Raw genomic sequence first — 24,400 nt, 5'->3', positions numbered from 1 at the left:
CCTCATAGATGATTCTGCAGTGGTTGTACTGCAGTTTACCATTTCTACTTCTTTCAACATGCATCAAAGGTTTTTTATGTACAGAGTTTAAAAAAAACTCAAAATATTTTTATTATTTGTTACCCAAACTTATTTCATAATTTGCACCCTCTTTCCCTCTGCTTGGACACAAAAATAAATGTCAACTTAAGGGAAAGATTTATTTCCCTCAATAAGATACAATTAACTTATGATATTGTATAAACTAAAATAAATTACAAATCAAACTACTTTATCACAGGAATGCTTATTGATAATAACAATAAATTTGATATTAATCCATCCATTGGGAGCCAAGATAATTGCAATATTTTCAGACAGTTAAGGTGATTCCAATTAACATGTACCACCCACTCATTAAGTGGGGATATATCAACCTAAATTTAAATAATTCTAATTTCTCCACTCTTCACAGTGGAGTCACCATTTTCCTCCACTGTGACTCCACCAAATTAAAAACTGAGATAAAATTGCTTCATTCCAATACTTTTCATTTATTTCTTGTGTATATAGCTCAAATGATTCTAAACTTCAATATTCATAAAATACTTTTGTCAAGTAAAATAAAGAATTAAACTACAACCATATTTTGACTTCACTATGTTAGGTGGAGACACTGTGACTCCACTCACTATGTCTCCACTGTAAAGAGTGGAGAAATTAAAATAAGTGTTGACAGTAGTGTATAATAATTAACTTTCATATTATCAACTATTGGTACATGTATTTTACTAGGTACTAGATTATCCAAGATTTGTGAGATTATTATTCATTACATAATATCCTGAAAATTTGACAAAAAAAGATAAGAAAATTGTTCAAAGACTGCATATTTTTATACAAATCAATTAAAAAAAATATGTATTTATATAAAAGATACACTGTGTACAATGTAAATGCAAAAGTAAAAAAATATCAGTAATGACAAAAACTAATGAAAAAACATGATTCTTGTTAATAAACAACTTTTAAAGTAGTTCCTGGTGATTTATGTTAAGTACATACTTTCACAATAGTCAATTAAAATAATTATATCTGTATCACAACAAATCAGGATATAGAATATAAAAAGTTTAAAAATATGTATATTTATTTTGATCATTAGAGCAATCTACAGTAAACATAATATCAAATATTCTCTGATACTATGACACTACAAAAGTATTTAAAATGTTATCAATGTTATCATTTATTTTTGTAAAGATTATTGCAAACCAACTTAAATTCGCAAACTCTTGTTTTTTTTGTATTTTAGGTTGTCAATCCATTTTTGCAACTACCAATCTCTCATACCCATATTTTTATTTAAAGAGACTTACATGTGTTCCTAACAATTTATATAGATTTTTTTTCTTCACTCAAACAATAAGTGAAACTAAATTGCTTGTTGAAATGAGTTGGTTAACAGTAACTAAGTCCATGAGATCTGCAGTTTAGGTAAATACTGCTGAGAATACTTGACTATTCTATTAAAGTCAGCTCTAGTTACCATTTTACAGTCTTCAAGGTTTAAATTAGATAAACAGTGAGCTACATTCACAAACTGATGGATTACTGAACCTTCTATTTGATTACATCTAGTCAACTCCAAACTCTCTAGATTAGGTTTGACACCATGGTTTATGTAGCTGCCGAATTCATCGGATGTTAAAAACTGAATGTTAGTTAAAGACAGCACCTGTAGTTCAGATGCATTTTTTAAAACAACAGACAACAAATTTTCAGGTAGCATATCATTTTCTTCTACAATGAAGCATTTGAATTGCAACAGCTCTGTAAAGCACATAATATCGACAGGAAAATTGGACAAATTATTTTGCAAGTTCTGTGCTATTAATTCTAAATACTTTAAATGTGGACAGTACTTTCCTATTGTATGTAAGCAAACATCTATCTGAAACAATTCAAGTTTCTGCAAAGTAATGCCAACTGATGCTAACAGAGGAAATATTCCATCACTAAATGACAATGTAACACCATCATGTGTATCTGAAGCAATAGTCAAATCTCGTAAATGTCGTAAACTTGAAAGTGGTTGAATTTGGTCATTAGATGATACAGGACTTAATGATGCCACAGTAATGTTAGGGCAGTAATCACAGGACAACTTGATATCTGATGCTGAAACATACTCATCATGGCTAAATTCTAAGTACTGAATTCTAGGATACTGCAAATTCGAAGAGATAACTGAAGGTGAATTGTTCATCTTGTGGAAATGCCTAAATACAATATGATTTTTTTCATAATCAATATCAATGGCCTTTGATCTCTGTGATATAAAAATTATCACCCCATCCACGGTAATTTGATGTTTTCCACCATCACAATCTCTTATTCTTAGTGTCTGTAATTTAGAGCATGGCAGTGATATCCTGTCAGAACAGAGAAAGTTAAGACCACGTTGTGTTATTTTGCACCTAGAAACATCAAGGTGTCTCATATCTCCACAATACTGACCTAAAATAGAATTTAAATTAAAATTTTATCATTAGAAGAATATAACATTTTTAATCTGCTCTGATACAATTTAAATTAAAAATAATTTCCCTAATGCCAGTATAATTTAAACATTTCATTCATTGATTAAAATTAAGCATTGTGGCTTTAGTTCAATTAATCTTTATATGCGAAGTACCCAAAGGAATCATGAATAAGTTATTTCAACTTAAAGTGTCTTCCATAGGGTAAAGGTTATCTCTGACACTGCCTTGATATATTTTTGCCACATAACTCAGAAAATCACTTCTCAATTAAATTACAAAAAACTGTAGTAAAGCTCACTTCTTGATACCCCAACTGCCCTCCTTAGAAACCATATAGGAAACCCCAAAAGTAATTCAGATGGAAAAACAAAATACAAGGTGCACAATTGCATCATGTGATGAAAAAAATGTGAAAGTTTCATTGAATGCCCTGCAGTTTTTACAGGAGTTGCAGATTAGAAGATGGTCTCCCCTTGGTCAGCCAATTGCAAAGTTCATGTTTTGCATTAGGAAACCCAACAAGACATTCAGATGGAAAAACAAAATAGGAGGTGCACAATGGATTCACATGATAAATAATATGTGAAAGTTTCATTGAATTCCATTGAACCGTATGACAGAAGTTGTGGATAAGAACAGGGGAAGGACGAACAGACGGATAGAATGATCACCATATACCTCCTGCTTTTCAAGTGGGTAAAAAAGTTGTTTATTTCAGCCTTTAAGAAAAACTTTAAATACCTATCATTATAAGTTTATTATGTGATCCTTGAAAAAAGTAAGAGGTAAAATATTCAATAAGTTTAAAAAGAATCCTGATAACTTACTTATTGAAGACATCACTCTGTCATCACATTTTGTATTTTTGAGGATAAGAACTTGTAACTGGGGAAGTTCTGTTACCAGATTTTCTAAAGCCTTGTTTGATATCTTGCTGCACCATGACAAATTCAGCTTACTGAGTTTCTGAAATGTGTAATTACACAAATATATCTTTACATGATCAAAATAAACAAAATTATAAGATAAGACACCTGCTTTACCAGCTACCAGTTTTTATTTTCTTACTTTCAGTTTGCTGATAAAATGGCTTATGGTCAGGAAAAAAAGGGTTGGTTGGGTAACCATTAACAAACATATATATTTCTAATGGCATAATTTAACTTGCAATACATATCACTTAGAAATTGATACATTAAATCTTACTAGAGACCTACAATTAAAGAGATAAGAAACTTGTATATTAGCCAGTTTATCAATAAAATAATCATATGGCGAAGAACAAGAATCCCTGACTATTCCACTTATTTATCAAACTACTTTTTCCCCTTTTTAAGAAATGATCTGAAATAAATTTTAGCAGAAGATTTTATTCAATTATCCTTAAAAACAAAGAAGTTGTGATAGGTTAATGTCAAAATAATGAATTCAACTTTGAATTTTCATTTTTGTAAAAATGGGGGGGGGAGGGGAAGGTTGGGGGTAAGTAACTTGTTTTAAATACTTCTTTTTTGTTTGATTTGCTAGAAAGAAAAATGTGGTATGAACATGAAGTTAAGATATCGTAGAATAGGAAACTGAAGGTTTCATTTTAATATTTGCAATACTTTTTTAGTTATGATCATTTTGAGTCAAGTTTTCATTATTAAGTAATTCAAAGATCTTAACGGGTGTTTATGTTAGATTTCTGTTACATGTAGTTGCAAATCTCTTTCATTAAAGGTCTATGATCTTACATGACATCTATCAGCAATTGTGTTGATGATGTTATCATTGTAGACAAAAGAAGCTGCTGTGCTCAGATTTAATTCAACAAGGCGACTGCTTATCAAGAGTTGTAGATACTTAGTTTTCATCAATTTCTCTTTTGTAAGTATATCTATAATACCTTGGTTCAAGTCACTAGCTGAAAAATATTCACTTTTGTAGTAATGCTGCATTAGTGGAGGTCATCCACTTTTAACTTTTTAGTTGCTTCATATTTTCATTTAGGTGAACTATTAAGATACAAATGTGTTTAAAATTATTTCTGAATGCAGCTTAATCTCATTTTTGGTCTATGGATAAGAAACAATCCGGAAATATATTGAGGATAGTTTTGTTGTTGTCAAGCTGTCAGTGTGGACAATCGATTGATTCCTTATTTTGAAAAAAAGATAACATGCTCTGCCCAAATCTCATCGAGGAATGTTCGAAATATCAACAAAACAGGGGTTGTACGTCATGTAAAATGATTGAATTAAACTTCAAAAATGATATCTTTGTAGTAATTTAAACATCCGCTATACGGGGGTAGTACCCCATAAGGGAATTCAATTTTAATACGAACAAACTGAAAGATATATCTGGCGTTTAGCAAAATAAAACGATAACTTAGCCTCCCAAGTGCGAGGCATAATTAAATTGTACCACACTTACTTATGTCATCAAATGGTCCAATGACATGAAGAAGCTTCACACTGTTGCCAAACTGTTCTTCAAATGGTTTATACCAAAAGTGCTCAAATGTACGAACAATTTTGTAAATGCAAATCAATTTCAAGGGTTTCAGACGTCGTGATCGAGAAGACATTTTTCATTTGCATTGTATCAATTGTATGAAACCCGAAATGTTCCGAGTGGTTAAAGGTAGATAGAGCATTCTCTTCTGTCATCTTGCAAAATCATACAGACATAAATATCTTCCATTAACTAATAGTGTTTAAATGATGTAAAAATTACATGTTCAAAATGTTTAAGAAGAATTTTTGACATAAAAATTTGTATGGTAAAATTATAAATATGAAATGTAAAAATGTTTTTAAGGGGAGATAATTGGACGGAAATGTAATTGGAATTGAATGAGTTTGATGACCCTAAATTTTTCTTTTTCAAATATTGAAAAATGTTAGTTCATTGTTCTTGATATTCCATAATCCATAAAAATTAGGGAGTGCAATATAAAGTCCATGATAAAGCGATCAAGTTTTTTATATATTAAAATTCCGAAGTGTGTTTAGTCAAGGTAATCTTTGAAAAAAAAAAAAAAAAAAAAAAACAACTGGAAATATTAGGTAAGACAGGTTTGCTTTCCAGTTATCTCGTACATGTATTTTCGACCACAGTCCATCTCGGCCATAATAGTTTTCCTAAAAGATAGAATAAAGCTCATTTCGTATGGACTATGAATGATAAAATGATCCCAATAAATGATAGCCATAAACATCTCGGTATAGATATTAGTAGCGATTTGAAATCCTCCGATAAAGTACAAAACAGCTGTAGAAAAAGCTGCAATATTTTTTTCTCTCTTACGGTCAAAATGACAACATGAATCCCGAGTCAACACTCAAACTGTATAAATCTGTTATTCTACCTACCTATGAAACTTGGTATGATCTTAAAAAAACAAGATATTGAACTCTTGAACAAGTTTCAGCATTCTGTAGCCAAGAGATATCAAGCGGATTCCGACAAGGACTAAATCACTATTCAGATATGTATGAAAGCATGCTGGGCCTGCGACCTATTTTGTGAGAAATCGAAAAGCGCACGCTATATTTTCTGGGGAGAAAACTCTGTTATTTAGATTGTTAATTTTACCTAAACGGATATATCTTATTAATAGACTGTTCACATGCATACCTAATGTTTCCAAAAGGTCCGGATTCATTCCAGTTATATCTTTTCTACTTCAAAAGTATGGACTCTTTCCCTTCTTGAAAATTATATCAAAGGTGGACATTTTCCAATAAAGTTCGTCTGGAAAATGGCTGTGATCAATACAATCAACAAGAAACAAATGAGCTCTGGTTAAGGCGTATTTCTACTGAATCTAATAGTTTTTTACGTTTTCGTCTAATTCACCAAGATGAGACAATGGCAAATATCTGGAAATACGCTTCATCTCAAGCACAACTGTAAGGAGCGTTTATCATCGCTAACTTATTATTACCGTACCCGACAATAACATCAAATTTTGTGAACTCTACAACAAAATCTTCATGGACGTTTTTATTCATTCATCGTCAGAATTTTCATATACTTACCCTCTGCGGGATACATTCTATGATATCGTGATTGCAAATTTCGATTTAAATCTATCTGTTGAACACTTTTATGCGCTATGTTATACACACGTGATTAAATCAGCAACCACTTACAACAGAGGCCTAGCAAACCGAACTGCTATATTTCTTGGACTGTATTCTTAACCTTCCTTAAGATCACTTACATTTATCATAGTACTTTGACATGGTTTTTAAAATTTAGTATGTATATAGAATAGTTTTTCCATTTCAATTATTTTTGTCTTACGCTTGTATGTATACCTACCGTTATTTCAAATCAAATCTCTGTACAGAGGAAATAAAGGACGAAAAAAGAATGAATGAATGAATGAATGAATGAATGGATGGATGGATGGATGGATGGAGAGCAAAATTCATCAGATAAGGCAAAATCTGCAAAACAGCAGCCTTTTCTAAGCCATCTGAAACTCTATAATAGCTGTGTACTATCTGTGTTTCTCTATGACTTAGAATGCTGGAGTATCTGTACTCTATAATAGTTATGTGCTATCTGTGCTTCTCTATGGCTCAGAATGCTGGAGTATAGAATGACCATAAATACACCAACAAACTTTCTGTCTTTCATAACAGCTGCCTTAGGAGGATAAGGAAAATATTTTGGCCAGATAAAATCTCCAATGCAGACCTGTACAGAATAACGAACATCAAAGATATAGAAACTTTACTGAAACAAACGAGATGGAGGTGGCTTGGTCATGTTCTTCGCAGACCGACCACCAGAAGGCATGATCAAGGTAGGTCTAAGATGGAAACCTGAAGAAAGAAGGAAATGAGGAAGACATAAAACAACACGGCGTCGACCCATTGTGAGAGATATAGTGGAAAGATACACCGGGGTACTATCGAACAGAAAACAAAGACAACAATTCACCAATTGAAAGAATTATTATGCATTTAATCTAAATACCAGTTCATATAGAATTCAGATATTGCTAATGGTATGGGTGGTTCATAGTGTTGGAGAACCCACCGAACAAACGACGCTTTTTTGGTCTACATATGTTCTATATTTTCATGCAACGATAGTAGTTTCTGTATTTAAATCTGTATTTTTGAGAAATTCCACTAAAATCAACCGAATCAAGCAAAATCAAGGAACAATTACTTATGTTTATTTCATAGACAATCTATATTTTTTCACAAAAAGTGAAAGAACCAAATGACAAACTAAGACATGTTTTGTAGTCTGTTACCATTACTGAATTAGAAATAAAAATGAATTTGGTGGGCTTTTGATACGCATGGATCGCCCCGTCTGATTTTTATAAAGACTGCTATTCAATTACTCATTTGATCGTGTTTATGATTACCATTTATATAAATAAACGAATTTTTGTTAAGTTTCCGTTGATGAATACAATACAGCATTCCCGATTATGTTTTATTTTTTTTTACATTGGTTCCAAATACCTTTATGCATTTTCACACTTTTCAAAGTATTCAGAATCCTTGAACATGAATAAAATCTGAAATTGCCCAATTGAAGAGGAATTAAATGAATACCGAAAAGTATCAAGTATCTTATAGTACATTCTATTGTTTAAGTTGATGTTAAGAAATAGATAAAAATCCTTAATGAGGTGCTGAATTAAATTGTGTGTGTGTGTGAGATTTAGTTAAGGTTTGGAAAATATATTTTGCTGTAAAAAATAATTGATGAAATATGTAATGTTACTTCACAATATAAAATATTTATGTATTGCATTTATTGTACTATGATCAATTTGGACAAAAAGGATCATATATGACGACATTGAAAAGAAACACAATTCTTCTATAGCAAAATTTATTGAAATGTAAAAAACTGCCTAATTTTACATCTTTCTTGACCATTCGGAATTTTAAACAATAATTGACCATGTGAAAATGTCCCATGTCCTTATAAAAAAAACTGGCAAATCTTTGCAAATAAGGAAAAAAGTAGATACAGCAAGTATATTAAAGTAATTTGATACTATGATATAGAGTAATAATATATCATATATTTAATTGTTATTATATATCATTATTATTATTATTATTATTATTATTATTATAGAGAAATAATTATCATAGAAAAAACTGATTACTTTGGATTTACTGTCTTAACTTTTGGAATAGCAAATTTAGTTCGTTTTTTTTTTTGGCTCTTGGTACCGTGTTTTATAACCGCTGTACATATGGCTTCTTACTGTTGCATCCACATTTGATTTCCAATTTTTCATTTTCCATAAAGACCTAGCTTTCTGTGTGTTATTCACCCCTGAGGCGAGTTATTATTTTATGGAGGCTAAATAGGAGTGCAAAATCATATCATCTGTCCCTTGTAAAATGTTATTACCCTGAGCAACCATACTTGTACACTGTATTACACGTGCAATTTCTGAGTGATTTGACTATAAAATGTAATGAAAATATTAATTAGGTTCTATCCAACATTTATAAATTCAAATTCTTTATTAGCACGAACACAATTACAATAATTGGCAATGGCCATGATATATAAAGATAAAGATTTATGTGTACTAAGATGAATTAGTAGAAAACTAGTCATATAATCATACAATCATTTATCAAGTATAACACTGACACATAAATTCATATAAAACAAATACATGTATTTGAGGAGCTAGAATAGTTTGCAAATATGGACGGATATATAAACCAATCCTTTTCAAGCACCGACATAGTTTAATTCAGAGCAAACATATGGATAACTATAGTGACTGCATTAAAAAAAAACATGCAAAATTCACTATATTGATCAACATTACATACGGATATATAAAAAGAACTTTGCTTCTTTTTTTTAAATCGTATTTACATATATTATGAGCCACATTCATTTTCTGAATTTAAGCAACAAAGTATGACATAATCTAAGCACCGTTTAAATGACTCGAAATAAGAGAAATGTATAAAAAAAAAAACAAAACAAAACAAAAACTACAACTCTACTACCCAAAATATAATTGGGCATTAAAATGAACATTCAGGAGTTGTCCAGCTAATTCAGCTTGTCCAGAAAAGATTTCTTTCATCTGATAAATTCTACATTCATTTTCTGAATTTAAGCAACTAAGTACGACATAATCTAAGCACCGTTTAAATGACTCGAAATAAGAGAAATGTATAAAACAAAAAACAAAAAAAACTACAACTCTACTACCCAAAATATAATTGGGCATTAAAATGAACATTCAGGAGTTGTCCAGCTAATTTAGCTTTTCCAGAAAAGATTTCTTTCATCTGATAAATTCTACTCTTTGTATATATATCACAGATACACATGAAAGACGAAAACGTGAAGAAAAAAAACTATTCTGGGTAATTCTTCGAAAATAAATTCTTCGGTTGCTTTATAAAATGATTGATTAGTAAATTCAAATAATTAAAATGTCCATAAGATGTGTTGAATTCCTTTTATATATATTATGGTACATAATAAATGCTTAATGACAATAACTTTTGTGAGATATTTCATGAATAATAGAATTTGCAAAAATAAGTGCTACTGTTATTTTTTATCATTGAGCTATTTTACTACAAGAGCAACAAAACATCAATGAATCTAAAAAATATGGAGGAACTCCAAATCCCACGAGAAAAAATCGTAATAGCACAAATTGCTATATAACTCTAGGCTTTGACATTTACGAATTCCATAAATCGAAATTTAACAGAACTATATAACTCTAGACTTTGACATTTACAAAGTCCATAAATCGAAACTTAACAGAACTGTGGTGAATCTTTCATAAAAAATCCAACGAGACGTAAAAATGAAAATCAATCACAGCTAAAGTGGTTTTTGACAAATTCTCTTTCAAAAGTTGATTTTTTTATCGACTGCAGTACTGGCCACTTATTACCCATCACGCCCCATAATGCTTCATTCAGCTGGGGCAGTAGAATATTCCTCTTCATGTCCAGGTATTTCTCGGATACCTTCCTCCATTCCTTTCAATGTAAGAATGAACGGCAGGAGTTTTGAAGCTGATTGTTCACCTAAAACCTCTTTTACCTTTGCCTTTAAAGCAAGAGATCCATTAAATAAATGTTAAAACATCATTCCGCCAAAAGAAAAAAAATCTATGTTGAAATTAAGTCCTTCAACAATCATTTTCAAAATATAAGAATAGTGATACCTGTCAGAAACAGCAATAGCAGGAACAGAGACAGTTATTTTGTATAATTATATAGATAGTAGTGATTTACCGAATGTTCCCAGTGTATTTTTTTTTTCGATAATTCACACTGTGAAATAAATTCGGTAATTTCACTCTCGCGCTTTCTCCCGCCAAAGCGTCACAACACGAATATCAATCCGCCATTCACAAAATTTTTAATTTATGTTGAAAATAACAATGAATAATGCAGAAAATCTATATAATAAATAGGATATTCAATTGGTTATCGTGAATAACAAAATATGATCACTCGTGCCAAAAACGCATTAAGATATAACTCGTGCGCGGAACAAGTTTCGCACACTCTTTAAATCTAGGCGTTCTTCGGCACTCGTGAATCATATTTTGGTTATTCACTCTTTCCAATTAATTATCCTATCATTATTATTACTATTATTATTATTTTTTATTATTTTATTAATTTAATTATCTTGAGAAAAATGTTTGATATTAAAGACGTATGTAATTTCTAAGTAGTATTACTATAATAATTGATAATATTACGCTACACGCAATGAGCTAAAAACTAATTGACTCACCTTCAATCCACTCTTGTTATCAGGGTATTTGGTGAAGTAATTCATAATTGTTTGTAGCTTCCCTGTTGCATTATGTCTGCCAATCATTTTAATGATTTTCCTGAGTATTGGGGATAATAAAATTAAAGGTCTCGAGATTTAAATGAATTAAAAAAAGTGTTGCATCCATTATTTAAAACTTATAATGAAGAGGATCATCGGGATATACTGAACTGGATAACTTTTTATTAATTTTTTTTATAACATCATCATTAAATATTGTCGGTTTTCGTACCTTAATTCACACCATGCCGAATTAAGAAGACTTTAAAAAAATGCATGGAGAAAAAATCTTACAATTATACAATTGGCTAGTGTAGTTTTACAGCAGCAAATATTACTTCTTTGAAATCACACGTGCACCGAATTGTTTGCTTTTAACATCGAAATTTCCTCCTTCCGTATGGAACGGAATATCTATATGTGTTTCATATGACAATAGCTATTATACAAATAAAAGATGGCTTAAACACTAATATTGTGCTTACGCTTGCATGCTCGCTGACTGTGTTTCAAGATTTGAATGTTCTGTATAAGTACTACCTACAACTAGAACCAAAACAAACCTATTTATGTCATGAAAAAGTCTCTAGTTGCCATGTTTAACTATGCTAACATATCAACTTTGTGGATTTTTTATTTGAATTGCTTCACAAGGTACAAACAACTACTTTGTTGATGGGTGGTTATCTTTATTAAAGAATTGCATAACTGCATGGTACTGTTTTGATCGATCAGTTTGTTCGAGGGGATTTCAAACAAAATATTAAACTAACCCACACTGTCCCCCTCTGATTCCGAATAAGTTCTCTGTCGTTGGCGTTCAGACCGTCCTGTAGAAATACCAGAATCACGTGTGTACAGTCTAGAAGAACCTAAAGAAAGACATTTTATTAGATCATGTTATTCTTTCGACAACAAATACAATAAGAATCGGGTGATGAATTTATTTTATATATTTAGTTGGTATTTTTTTTCAGTAATGAAAGACAGCAGTTTTTACCTGCAAATGTTAAGTAAAACTGATTTGAAAGAAAAAATCATTCTTGGATTATCAAAATTTCGTAAAATTGTAATGTCAATATTTAAGTGATTTTTGGTTCCCATTATTATTCCTAACTTCCGTCTTAATTTTGTAAAATGTACATATGTTTGTCCATGTAGTATGTTTGTTTATATTGTTTGTACTATCATGCCACATGTAAGTACTTCAATAAAATAAACAGTTTAAAAAAAAGTTTCCTAACACTGAAAATACCAATGTAGTGAACTGGTATACCCGGTACATTTAAACTTATTATTTTATATATAGAATATTTTTTTCATACCCTTACCCAAGTCAAAATTTGACAGCACTGTACTAGATTTTGGATGTTGCTCAGTCACAAAATTTTTAATCTCCAAGGCCATTGGTCTGCCCGCGGGATCGATCTCAAACATCTCTTTAATGATGTTTTTGACTGGCTCTGAATATGATAGACCTGAAACATCTGGGAGCTGCAAAATTTACATAAAAAAAAAACATGTTATAAAAGTATAAAGACAACACGTGTTGATAGTAGCTGGAAGAGTTGTCTCAGAAAATAAAACTAGTCAAAAACCGAAAAAAAAAATTACTCAGAACAACCTTTTCAGTTTCGTTTTTTTTTCGTACAACCAGAAACGATTTCATCAGACTAACAATGCATTTAGTATATTTTATTATAAGTTACCTCTCTTGAATTAATTTTTTCAATTAGGCAAGGAATGCTCGAACCAGTAAAAGCACATTTTCCACTTCCCATCTCATAACAAACACAAGCAAGGCTCCATATATCAGTCTGAAATGGTACAAAATTTAGTGATTTCTAAAATCATGCTGACAGTAATACAACACTAAGTCTTGTTTGTAAACAAAATTTTAAAAGCAGATTTTTTAAAATGCTTTAAGTACCAGTCTATATACAATTCAGACACTATCCATATTAAAGTGTTTCATGGTGATGAAAAACCCACCGAACAATGACTTTTCAATCTACAAATGCTATAATTTTATGAAACAGTTGTCCTTTCCATATTCAGATCTGTACTTTTGAGAAAAATCAAGAACGATAACTCTTGGAAAGTTCTGATTTAACGAACAATCTATATAAATTTTATCTCAAAAGGACATTACCAAAATGAAAAACTATGACTGGTTATGTGGTCTGTAACTGATTCTAGATAAGAAACAAAAGTGAATTCGGTGGGTATTTGACATGCATGAATCACCGTCTGTCTGATTCTTAAAAAGACTGGTACTTAATAACTTGTGTGATGTTCACTACTGTTTTATCCTGTATTTGATGACTCATTCATGAAAAATTCATTTCTGTAGAAATACTCTTCAGATAAACTATTTCTCTACAAAACAATTGATTTCTTCTTCATTAAATAGTAAAACAAACCTTAAAGCTATACTGCTGCCTCGTTAACATCTCAGGACTCATGTAATTTAGAGATCCAACTGGTTTAGTCAATGCCATATCAATTTGTTCTATTTTCCTGCAACAACGCATTTTAATAATAATGGTATTTTTTCGTTTTCTGAATAAATGCATAAATCAAACTATGTAGAAAATTATATTTAACAGAAATTTATTACAAAAGTATTGCAAGTAACTTTACAACAACCTTTTGCTTTGCTTTGTTTTGTTTTGTTTTTTGGGGTTTTTTTTGTCAGAACCAACACAAATGCATACCCTAAAGCATGTCACTAATGTGTTTATTTCAAATTAAAAAAGGTTCATATTAATGACTATGCAACTTCAATTATTTTTCATTGAATTAAGCAGTATGAAGTATTTATCATAAAATGTTTTAAATCATACACCTGGCTACTCCAAAGTCGCTTATTTTCAGATCATTAGTTGCTGATAGAAGAATGTTCTTCGTTTTAACATCCCTGTGAATTATCTTCTTATTATGAAGAAACTACAATTATATTAATTGTTGAAATAAATCAATGATTTATACAATTTTTAAAGGCAATAATGTCATAAATAAGGATGACAAAAAAAATTCCCAATCCATAATCAAGTCAAGTCCACAATAGATCTGACAAAATATTTATACAGACAAGGTTTTACAGCGCGCCAAAACTCCCATTGCGGCATGAATATACCAGTGGTAATTAAACAGCATTTACATGCTTCAGTGTCATAATCGGTAAATCAGTGTTCATATCAGTACAAATAATAACTTAATAATAAGCAATTATTACTCATTGTTTTAGATGAAACTGAGTATTGAGTATTAATCGTTCTGATATCTGGAAAAAGAATTTGGTAAGAGAATATAAACACCATATGCAGGATTGATTGATTGATTGTTGGGGTTTAACGCCCGAGCAGCAATATTTCAGCTATATTCAGGCGATCACCATATGCAGGAGATGAAGGTATATTGCTGAAAAGCTAATGAAAAGTTATAACTTTAAAACTAAAGTCGTCTCTTTTATCATAAATGTTAGTACTGTGATGACCACCGTTGTCGAAATCGAGAAAATAGACAGTACCAATTTTTATTACACATATTTTAAACAGATTTTGGTGTGTAAAGAAACACTTGTTGTGCATTAAATTTGTTGACACACACAATACAATATACAATATTCCGCTTATTAGGTTTATATAAATAACTAATCTCCCTGCAACGATAATTATATACTATCATGTACATTTACAGATAATGCTAAACCTTTCAGTGGTTTCGGAGAATAAAGTTGTGCTAAAAACAAGACATTTGGAAAGACGTACAGACAGACAGACAGACAGAAGGGTGAATCCCCGCTTAAATGTGTTTGTGTTGGGACTCAAAAACAAATTATTACCTCAAGTCCATTCGCTAATTGTCCAAGGTATTCAAGGAATGCTCTTTCCTGTATTGGATCTTTGTTTCTGATGTAGTCAAAGAGATCTCCTCCTTCATAGAATTCCATAACAATGCAAAGAAATGTGTCATTAGTAAAATATTCCACATATTTGACTATGTTTGGGTGAGTTTTCAGTTCTGGATCATTCAAAATATCAATTTCTCTGTTCAGCCATTCTTTTTGCTTTTTATTAACTGATGATTTGGAAAGGTTTATCAATTTCAGAGCAAGACTTGTCGGCTACAAAAAAAAAAAGAAATGAATACACAAATTACTTTTGTATGGATAAAAAAAGATCGTCTTAATATATATACTAGACCTAGAATACAGAGCATCGTTTTGACAGTCCAGTAGCCAGACTTATCTGATTCAAACTTTACCGATATTTACAGTATAACAAAGCCCATAAAACACCGAGCCTTCATTCATTTTTTCACATGGTAAAACTTCTCAATGCTAGATTTAGCTGACCATTTCAATATTTGTAGTTCTTATATGCAATTTATTTTGAATCTGGATCTCCCTATACATTGGGTTGTAATTATTCTTATTGTAACACGCGTACAGAATACCGAAATTTGTAATACTTATATAATTGATATTTTTGTATGTAAACTTTTACAAGTAAGTCGTAATGCATGTCACTGTAAGAAACTTTAAGTGTTCAAATGTAGTCGCCAATGTTAAACTAAGAACTGTTATACTATTAAACGGTTAAATTGAGAATAAATGAATTAAAGACCCTTGTAGTTAAACACTAGGGTAAGGCCAGCACACACTATAAGCATAATGATAGCAAAATTCATTCGACGATTGTCGCAAATCATTATAAGATTGTTGCCAGTATTTTTTGGCAAAAGTAGTGCACATTATTTTATCAATTACTAGTATTGTAGTAAGAGATTAATCAAGGGAACCAAAGTTATAGCGGTAATCAAAAGAATGTAACCCAGGGACAAAGACCAGACACGGAAAACAGACATATACAACAAATAACATAGAGTAACTAAAATCATACATACAAAGTAACAAAAGTAAATGAGCAACTCGGACTCCACTAAAAACTGGGAGCATGCACCAGTTGCACCGGTAGGGTAAGCGTCCTCTGCTTTTCTAGAACCATCCGCCGAGTTGCTCATAAAAAGTCAAGTCCGGAGTAGACGAAAGAGGAAAGGAAAACTATGTCACGTAGTTCGTATTTCGCATATTCACAAATTTCTATGTTGCTTAAAATTAGATGAAATACTCTTGCAACAAGGGAAAGGGGGGTATAAAACGTTCAGCGATTTAAAACATTTCATATGGAGCTAGCCACGAAAGAAAATCATTTAAGTATTTGACATTTATTTATGTATATATAATATTATTTTAGTTTTGTAAGGTATATATCAATTCATAGTTTTGCAAAGGTTTGACTAGCATAGAAAAAAAACTAAAAAATGAGAGCCACTAATTTGTTTATACATTTGGTTAAAGACTTGTGTATATTCGATATTGCTTTATATGAGGTGCAGTGTCACTTGTTTTGAAACAAACATTTTCTATTATGATAAATTTTGAAAAAAAAGAAAAACACTTTTATATGTTTTGCTGGTCTGGTTTAAAAAGAAGCAATTCATTATTTGAAATGAATGAGGTGTTTTTTAAAGAAAGAATGCTGCTTAACTTGAGGGTTATCTATATCGATCATATTGCAAAGTAAAATAAAAAATGACAAAACGATACATATCTACCACTAACAAAATGTTGAGAATCCACTAGCTTTTATAACCATATATATATATATATATATAGCGTTCGTTTAATGAACTACAATGTTTTGTAATTGGTTGAGTTTTCAATTCCGTAGAAGACGTCAAGAGCATGCTGTCGAGATCCATCTATCCGCATTTTCTGCTTCGCTTTGCTTCCACGACCTTTGACTTTCCCCATCCCGTGTGCTATATCGAATTAGTTTCATTTCAAACGGGATCTTTGTACCATATATTTTCTCTCGTTGCTCGGGTGTTATTTGTTTTATTTGTGATGCAACCATTTTTCATTCTTGATACATTTTTGAACAATGTGGAATTATAATTATTTGTTTAAAATTATTGTTATTGTGGTTTTTTTTTACAAATCACCCATATCTACCCAAATAATATTATCGAACTGAATTGTTAAGGGGCACACTTGCTTGGTCCCTTCGTGCTAAAATGCATACAAGACCACAACATAGATTTCCTTTGTTGTCTATTTTTTTTTTAAATATTTAATTTTTCAGACGTCATCTCCTTTAACTTCATATTCCTTTTTTCTTTCAAGTCGATGATCAACAGAAAGTGGCCGTAGAAATGGAGGTTGAATTAGCTCCTTAGATTTGTCACGCTGTTTACATTTTAATTTTTTTTTTACTTTCTGAGATAGTGGAGGCTGTACAGCTTTTTATTGATGACTAAGTTGAGCAGTATTCTGCGAAATTACCTTATACCGAAAAAATCGAGCTCATGTGTCATGTCATGTGTTATTTTCAACTAAAACATACTAGTGCTGTAAATTTATCATACGTTGCGACACCATTCTTCCCAAGTAAATAAATAGTTGTTTGTTCCTTTAGAGGTGATGGTGTCATTTGGAACTTTTCAGGCATTTATACCTCCTACTTGGCAAATGAAGAAGGTGAAGAAGGGGGAATACAGAAAATTATTTCCAGATTAGTTTTCTAATCTAAGATTTAACCCCAGGTAACTCTGAAACTGTATATTACTATTAACATCCCCTCACTCACAGGTTTCGACTATTATGTACTTTACTTCTCCTCCACTTATCTGGTCATCTGTTATCACAAATGAAGTATCAGATGTCTTTGTAGCAGTTTCATTTGAGCATTTTCTGACTTACTGGGAAAGATGCTGGATTCAAGTTAACAATATGAAGAATGAGGGGACAAATGTGGATTCACGGCATTGCAGTAACCATGTTTTAAAAGAAAAAAAATATACTAAATCACAGCTTAAAAAACGCATTCGACGTAACGATAGGTAGCTTTCACAAAGAGGAATTTAATTATTTTGAAATATTTTGCTGCTTTTCTGTATTTTCATTGTTTGATAGTTCACTTTTATTTGGGGGGGGGATGCTTTTGCGTTTTTTTTATTTGTTAATGTTGCTGGACACAGTGTATACTGGAAGGACATTTTTAAACACGATATCATATGTAAAAAGAAAATTTTAAAAATGAATACCACGCCTGTGTATTAGTATACTCACAATAAACGTAGCTCCTCCTCTTTCTTTTGCACTCGTGCATGTTCCACGATACACTTTTCCAAATGTACCTTTACCAACAAACTGGTGGATCGTATAGTCTCCGCAATCCGATCCAATCAAAGAATCACTTTCTGTAATCCTGGCCATTGCGTTCAATGCTGATCGCATAATTATTTACATGCATTCAAATTTCATCAAGAAATAAACTTCCTTTTCCCATTCTGTCCCTTGATGATATGACTAAGGTATGACAAGAGATTTTTAAAGTCTGTCATACGTGTGTAAACAAAATATATATTATTAAAACCCAAATCAATGAGAATATATGCCAAGCTTTTAAATAACCACAGGAAAGTACCTGGAAACAAATCAAATTTACAGGAAAGGAGATCTATATTTGTGCTGAACAGGAACTGCAACAACTGTTCTTTATGAAACAATTTGTGCGTATTCAATTGACATCAGACTTAAAGAGTAATCAAGGGAACCAAGATTTTAGCGGTAATCAAAAGAATGTAATCCAGGGACAAAGACCAGACACACACAATAAAGAACATAAAAATAAACAAAATAATACATACAAAGTAACAAAAGTAAATGAGCAACTCAGACTCCACTAAAAACTGGGAGCATGGACCAGGTGCACCGGTAGGGTAAGCGTCCTCTACTTTTCTAGAAACACCCACCGAGTTGCTCATAAAAAGTCAAGTCCAGGATGGACGAGAGAGAGAGAGAGAGAGAGATAGAGAGAGAGCTATTTATAATTGTTTCAAAAAGTCACGAAACGGTATTTATTGCTTAAAGTCAATTTAATAGGTGTGACGCCACTGTTCAAAAGCTGTTGGATAGTTTTAAGTGACTGTAATTATAATTATTTCTTATATTTGATGATGTTATTTTTTTTATTGCCCCGACTACCCCAACATATCTTTTTGCGCAGATGTTATGTTTAGCATATAAAGACAACTTCCACATATCTTTTTGCGCGGATGTTATATTTAGCATGTGAAGACACATAAGTTAAGACATGTGGATTCACGGCATTGCAGTTAAGACATACTAGTAGTTGTTTCACAGCGATTCTGATATTATGTATGCCAAGTATTCATGTTTAGAATCCGGTGGGGGGGGTATTTAAACAGATAATTTATTTCGCATATGTTCATGAGCATTAGCCAACGACATGAATATTTTACATGGTATGTTTAATACTGATTAAATAGTCTTTAATAAACTGATCAACTCACGGTTTATTATAAATTCCAGTGTTCCTAGGTGCAAAGCTTCCTTAATGCAATGGAAATAACCTCTTCAAAAACAGACTAAAAACCAACAAAATTTAGAAATGTGTTATGTTTAATCTATCAACTATAAACCAACGCTGTGCTGGTCTGAACATAGAGCTAATGAAATGCAGATACCTACTACTCTAGTTTATTGTCGAAATGACTACAAGGTAACGTGGAGTGTTATTGGGAAATCAGTGGCATTGAAAGATCCCAAGCAGAAACCCATATACATGTAGTTTCTTTGAGTAGAAAAATTGATCCTTTCCACAAAATCAAAAGTATTCAATTGAATTTCCAAACTCATGGAACATATTTTGCAGCACTAACGAGTTTAACAGATTTGCATTTTTTTCGACAAAGATCTCACTTTCTTATTTTTTTTATTCGTATAACATCTTAATTTATCTATACAGTTCAGTATGACTATTCAAAATAAATACATTTAAACGTTTTTTAAAGGATGTTGGTATTCATGTAGATAACCGTTTGGAGACATTGTAATAATTTTAAGAAGAGCTATGATTAATGACAATCTTATTGAAATAAAATTGAAATCAGAATAGAACTAACGACAAGAATAAACACGTCAGCACGTATATATTAAGATATATGATTACAGAGAGGGTAACAAGAAAAATAGAAGCATACATTTCAGCTAAAGATGAATATAAGAACTGTCAAGATAACACGCGTATTCAAGCCAAATTGACTTCGAAACCCCAAACTACAGTTAAAACCTTTTAACAGTTAAATTGCTATACATTAGGTGATTAAGAAAGTGATAATAAAGCAATGTTCAACCAGAAAAAGACAAAAGGCGAAATTGAAGTAATAGAAGAAAGCTACAAAGAATAAATAATCCAATTAAATGGTTTGATAGGAGACGAGTAGAAAAGGAGACTTAAAATTGTAACTTTGATTACTGGATGAGAATGTCTTTCGCTGGTGTCTAGATGACAGTGATTACAAATATATAAAATTCCCAACGATGTTAGAACTGTCAAATTTGCGATGCAAATTTTTGGTCGTTCCCTCCACGGGACTCGAACTCGTACCGCTGTGACATCTATGGCTACACCGCCCGCACGAAGTCGAGTGTGTGTGCGTGTGTGTGAAATAGATCATACAGTGATGCTATTTACTCGTGTTCATTGTACCGAAAATAGACCAATATACCTTTAGAAACGTTTGACACTGTAATTATATTTTATGATACTCCACCGTTACGAGATATTTAAACTGATGTAAATAAAAAAAAAGATATCTGATACTAGGAACTCGTTTCATTGTGTTGCTCATTACAAACATGACAACGTAAACAAGTAAACAATTCATCTGGCAGAAGGAACTTTATTACATTATTTAAAACAATATGAAAATAATGATAGAATAATATCAATAAATCAAAAGACATCACAGACAGAAACGACACAATAAATGGTAAAAAATGAAATGAAGAATTGAGATCCCATTTATAATATAATGGACGCCATTGTTCATAACCCAAACAAAGTCGATTAACCTAACGTTTGTCTATAATCTAGTTGTCTTTGAACATCCTTGAGCAAATGATAACTATTAACTTAAAATCTCCAAGAGGTTAGAGGTTCTTTACGTCTAGAATTGAACATAATATTGACAAAATCATCCAGTTATCAGGGGACCCAGGATTTCAATTTAGAAGGTGTAAATAAAATATAAAAAAATATGTTTTACGGAAAAAATTTCGTGCACAGATATTTGTCAAAATTTTAGGGAGGTGTTCGTCAGGCCTGCCTCCTATGAATCTGCGCCTGGTTACAGATATTCAAATATTTGGGATTTTAAGAAACAATGTGTGATGTGAATTAAATGTAAACTTTAAGTCACAACTGATGTGAGAATATTCTATTAATTTGTACATAATAATAGGAACAACAAGTTGACGACATGAAAGTAACTGTCCTATTGAAAACATGTTCAGGAGAAAAACAACGAAAGTTCCTAGAACAGCGTATCATCAGCTTTCTTTGAACTGCCCAACCCTTTGGAATGAAAGTCAAAACCCGCATAATTTAGTCACCATAACCCTGTTTTCAACTGCTCTTCGTTTTAGCAATTTTAAATCCTAAAATCCTTTTTGCGCTATCATCTTTGGCTTGATTCAGTTACAATTTGTATCATGGACATTTTGACAACCAAAACATTCTCGTCTAATCTAACTTAATTTCAAATTTTGGAGGGCAAAATATAATTCTTTTTTAAGACAAACTACTTGACGTACCTGATTTCATTATTTGTTGGATATTATCTGTTTTGAATGCATAATCGCCAGCGTCCATTTCAGAGCAAGTTAAACCCAAATTCCATAGATCTGTTTGTATTTAAAATATGGATGAAATGTATGTACCCCACAGTACCCTCACTGTATGTTGTTCAGCAATATTCGGAAGAAAGGTTATGCAAGTAAAAGTGGTATAAATAGGTGACTTCTATATTTTTCATAATTGCATTTCGATAACAACGCGAATAATGCGCCTTTAAGAGTAGTTGTCAAGTTTTAATGTTATACATTTGTGTACTATTTACAACACGCTAGTCAACATTTGTTCTATTAAATGAAAAGTTGGGACCCCGCGGTATCCATATCCATTTCAATTGGAAGGGGTTTAACAATTTTGCGGTGGGTTATTGTGTAAATATTTTTCAAGAAAGTTGAGTATTTATATTAATATAATTAGATATATTCTATATTTTTTAGTATTATATCTTCTAATATTTCGTGTGATGTACGATTTAAAGAGAGATACTAGATTTGTTAAATATAAATATAACTACAGTACCTCGGACACCCGCATATAGAAATGTTCCAATTTTACACATTCAGTTGTTGAGCTTAGTTTCTCCGCATCAATATAGATGAGTCTAAAACAAATTTAATAGGGGTGTTTATTATTTCTTACAATCAAATTTATGGTAATATGAGTTTCATTTCTTTTTATTTCATCATTAAAAAAATTTAAGTTTAAATTTACAGTAAAGTGTTCGACGAAATGCGCAAATTTAGTTTAGGTTTAGATTGTTTATCAATGTAAGTCATGGGTCACCTTTATGTTAGACTAACCCATATTTCGTGGGAAATTATTGGCGCCATTGCTTAAGAAGAAAAAAGATGTGACGGAAAAAATATGTAACTTATTTTATTATTCAAAATATGTTTAATTTAACTAGAAATAAAAATTTTAGGTCTTACAATGTATATGGTTCAACAAGGCAAGGGGTTAAGTCATTACATGTAATATAAGTATCAGTGGTTGCTAAAGTTTTCAAATCCAAAAAAAGTTGGGACATATGACCTCAACTATTAGGGCCAAAAGCAAGCATTTCATAGAATTGAACTATATACTTGTAACTCAAGTAAAAGCAAATGAATATCTCTTATATTGCTCTACAATTTTCTATACCGCTAAGGTTAGACTGATATTGAACCTTTAAGAAATGTTGGGCAAAAAAGGGCCAGAAACCAGCATTTTTCTTAAATACCAGGTACAAGTATATTGATCTTTTTGAGATTGTACTACAAAGTGCCATTTTGGGGGTTGTGCCTTGATCTGATTAAAAAAAACTAGGAGTCAAAAACAAGCATTTTTCTTATGTCTGGATGATAACTTAAGTAAAACAGAACTGATCTCTTTGAAATTGTACCACAATGTGCCTTTTCTCCAAAGAAAAGTTCGAACCAAATGAGTGCCAAAAAGGGCCACATTGATTCTGATGAAATTCTTTTTCTCCGAATAAAGGATTTAGATTGATTTGAACCAGATAAGGTCCAAAAAAAGTCTTGTTGATTCTGGTGAAATTTTCATCCTGTGTCAATGCAATGAAAATTCAAAGCTGCATCAACCTTAAATGGTGTGTCCATAGTTGTCCCTACTTTTTCAAGGTTCAACCCTGCAGTCATATGAAGCTGACATAGAGGACGAACTTTAAAGGGTTATGGAGCCCCGTGCAGGTCCGGGTGTCAAAAGAATAGGCCTGCAGCAGCGTTAAGCTTGTCGTAAAAGGCGACTAAATAGTGCTCAGAACCCTAGCCGGGGGCTAGGCGCTCTGCCCACAGAGCAACTGGGATGTGTGCCCAAGGTGATGGAATGGGGTACCCCTGGCATGTTACATGCTGGGGTTGTCAGGCTATAATACGGAAAACCTGACCGCAAACCATAATGGTGCACCGTGTTGGGAAAGATGCCACGTTCCTCGCACGTTAAAGAACCCTGCTGTGGTATTCGATAGGAGTAGAAACCACTGCGCTCCGCCACAGGAGGCTAAATTGCCCGACCTTACCCATCCCTCCCTTTTTTCTAGTGGCAATCAAAATTTGTCGACCCTACTGTCCTTGTGTCCCATCCCATTTTTCATTTCATCATCGTTTCATGTTCATTTTATCATCCATTTCATGTTCATCGTCTGAATATAGCTGAAATATTGCTGCTCGGACGTTAAACCCCAACAATCAATCAATCAGTCAATCAATTAAAGGGTTATGGGATTTTACATTTTTTACTTTTTTAGAGTACAAAGATTTAACTGCAAGACATACACTGTATGGATGTGTTATTTTATTTTGCAGGGAATTACAGTGTTAGTATCAA

The 24,400-nt window shown here is 31.8% G+C and overlaps 2 protein-coding genes across 3 annotated transcripts; both read right to left on the bottom strand.

Annotated features, from left to right (window-relative positions):
* Positions 1-856: 856 nt before the first annotated feature.
* Positions 857-5,128, bottom strand: LOC148627768 (uncharacterized). 2 transcript variants are annotated; one of them, XM_088578431.1, is made up of 4 exons: positions 4,944-5,128; positions 4,262-4,431; positions 3,353-3,491; positions 857-2,499 (listed from the first exon to the last, which is right to left on the bottom strand). In XM_088578431.1, the coding sequence occupies exons 1-4, from the start codon at positions 5,095-5,097 to the stop codon at positions 1,451-1,453; spliced, it is 1,512 nt and encodes a 503-aa protein (XP_088434557.1). In that variant the 5' UTR covers positions 5,098-5,128; the 3' UTR covers positions 857-1,450. The 2 variants fall into 2 exon arrangements, with proteins under 2 accessions (XP_088434557.1, XP_088434564.1); XM_088578438.1 differs by having other exon boundaries at positions 1,314-2,499; positions 4,262-4,427; positions 4,944-5,083.
* A 3,244-nt stretch (positions 5,129-8,372) lies between these two features.
* LOC148627767 (serine/threonine-protein kinase Nek6-like) lies at positions 8,373-22,218 on the bottom strand. Its single transcript, XM_088578394.1, has 12 exons — positions 22,036-22,218; positions 19,731-19,805; positions 18,484-18,841; positions 15,193-15,474; positions 14,194-14,294; positions 13,769-13,865; positions 13,055-13,162; positions 12,677-12,839; positions 12,119-12,217; positions 11,831-11,891; positions 11,304-11,403; positions 8,373-10,604 (listed from the first exon to the last, which is right to left on the bottom strand). Exons 3-12 carry the CDS (start codon positions 18,649-18,651, stop codon positions 10,467-10,469), a joined length of 1,317 nt encoding a protein of 438 aa, XP_088434520.1. The 5' UTR covers positions 18,652-18,841; positions 19,731-19,805; positions 22,036-22,218; the 3' UTR covers positions 8,373-10,466.
* Between the last annotated feature and the right edge of the window lie 2,182 nt (positions 22,219-24,400).

The sequence above is a fragment of the Perna viridis genome, chromosome 1 (assembly GCF_037379345.1).
Source record: "Perna viridis isolate PV_CMFRI_1.1 ecotype Kerala chromosome 1, ASM3737934v1, whole genome shotgun sequence".
NCBI classification, from domain to species: domain Eukaryota; kingdom Metazoa; phylum Mollusca; class Bivalvia; order Mytilida; family Mytilidae; genus Perna; species Perna viridis.
This window is presented reverse-complemented; position numbering and strand designations above follow the sequence as displayed.

What these genes read in the sequence shown, in the direction of transcription:
- LOC148627768 (XM_088578431.1), bottom strand. Translation starts at nt 5,097, where the DNA reads ATGTCTTCTCGATCACGACGTCTGAAACCCTTGAAATTGATTTGCATT. An exon ending in CAATTGCTGATAGATGTCAT is followed by an intron (nt 3,492 to 4,261) that starts GTAAGATCATAG and finishes TACACATTTCAG; the next exon opens with AAACTCAGTAAGCTGAATTT. An exon ending in CAGAGTGATGTCTTCAATAA is followed by an intron (nt 2,500 to 3,352) that starts GTAAGTTATCAG and finishes ATTCTATTTTAG; the next exon opens with GTCAGTATTGTGGAGATATG.
- LOC148627767 (XM_088578394.1), bottom strand. Translation starts at nt 18,651, where the DNA reads ATGCGATCAGCATTGAACGCAATGGCCAGGATTACAGAAAGTGATTCT. An exon ending in GAGGAGGAGCTACGTTTATT is followed by an intron (nt 15,475 to 18,483) that starts GTGAGTATACTA and finishes TTTTTTTTGTAG; the next exon opens with CCGACAAGTCTTGCTCTGAA. An exon ending in AGCGACTTTGGAGTAGCCAG is followed by an intron (nt 13,866 to 14,193) that starts GTGTATGATTTA and finishes GCGTTGTTGCAG; the next exon opens with GAAAATAGAACAAATTGATA.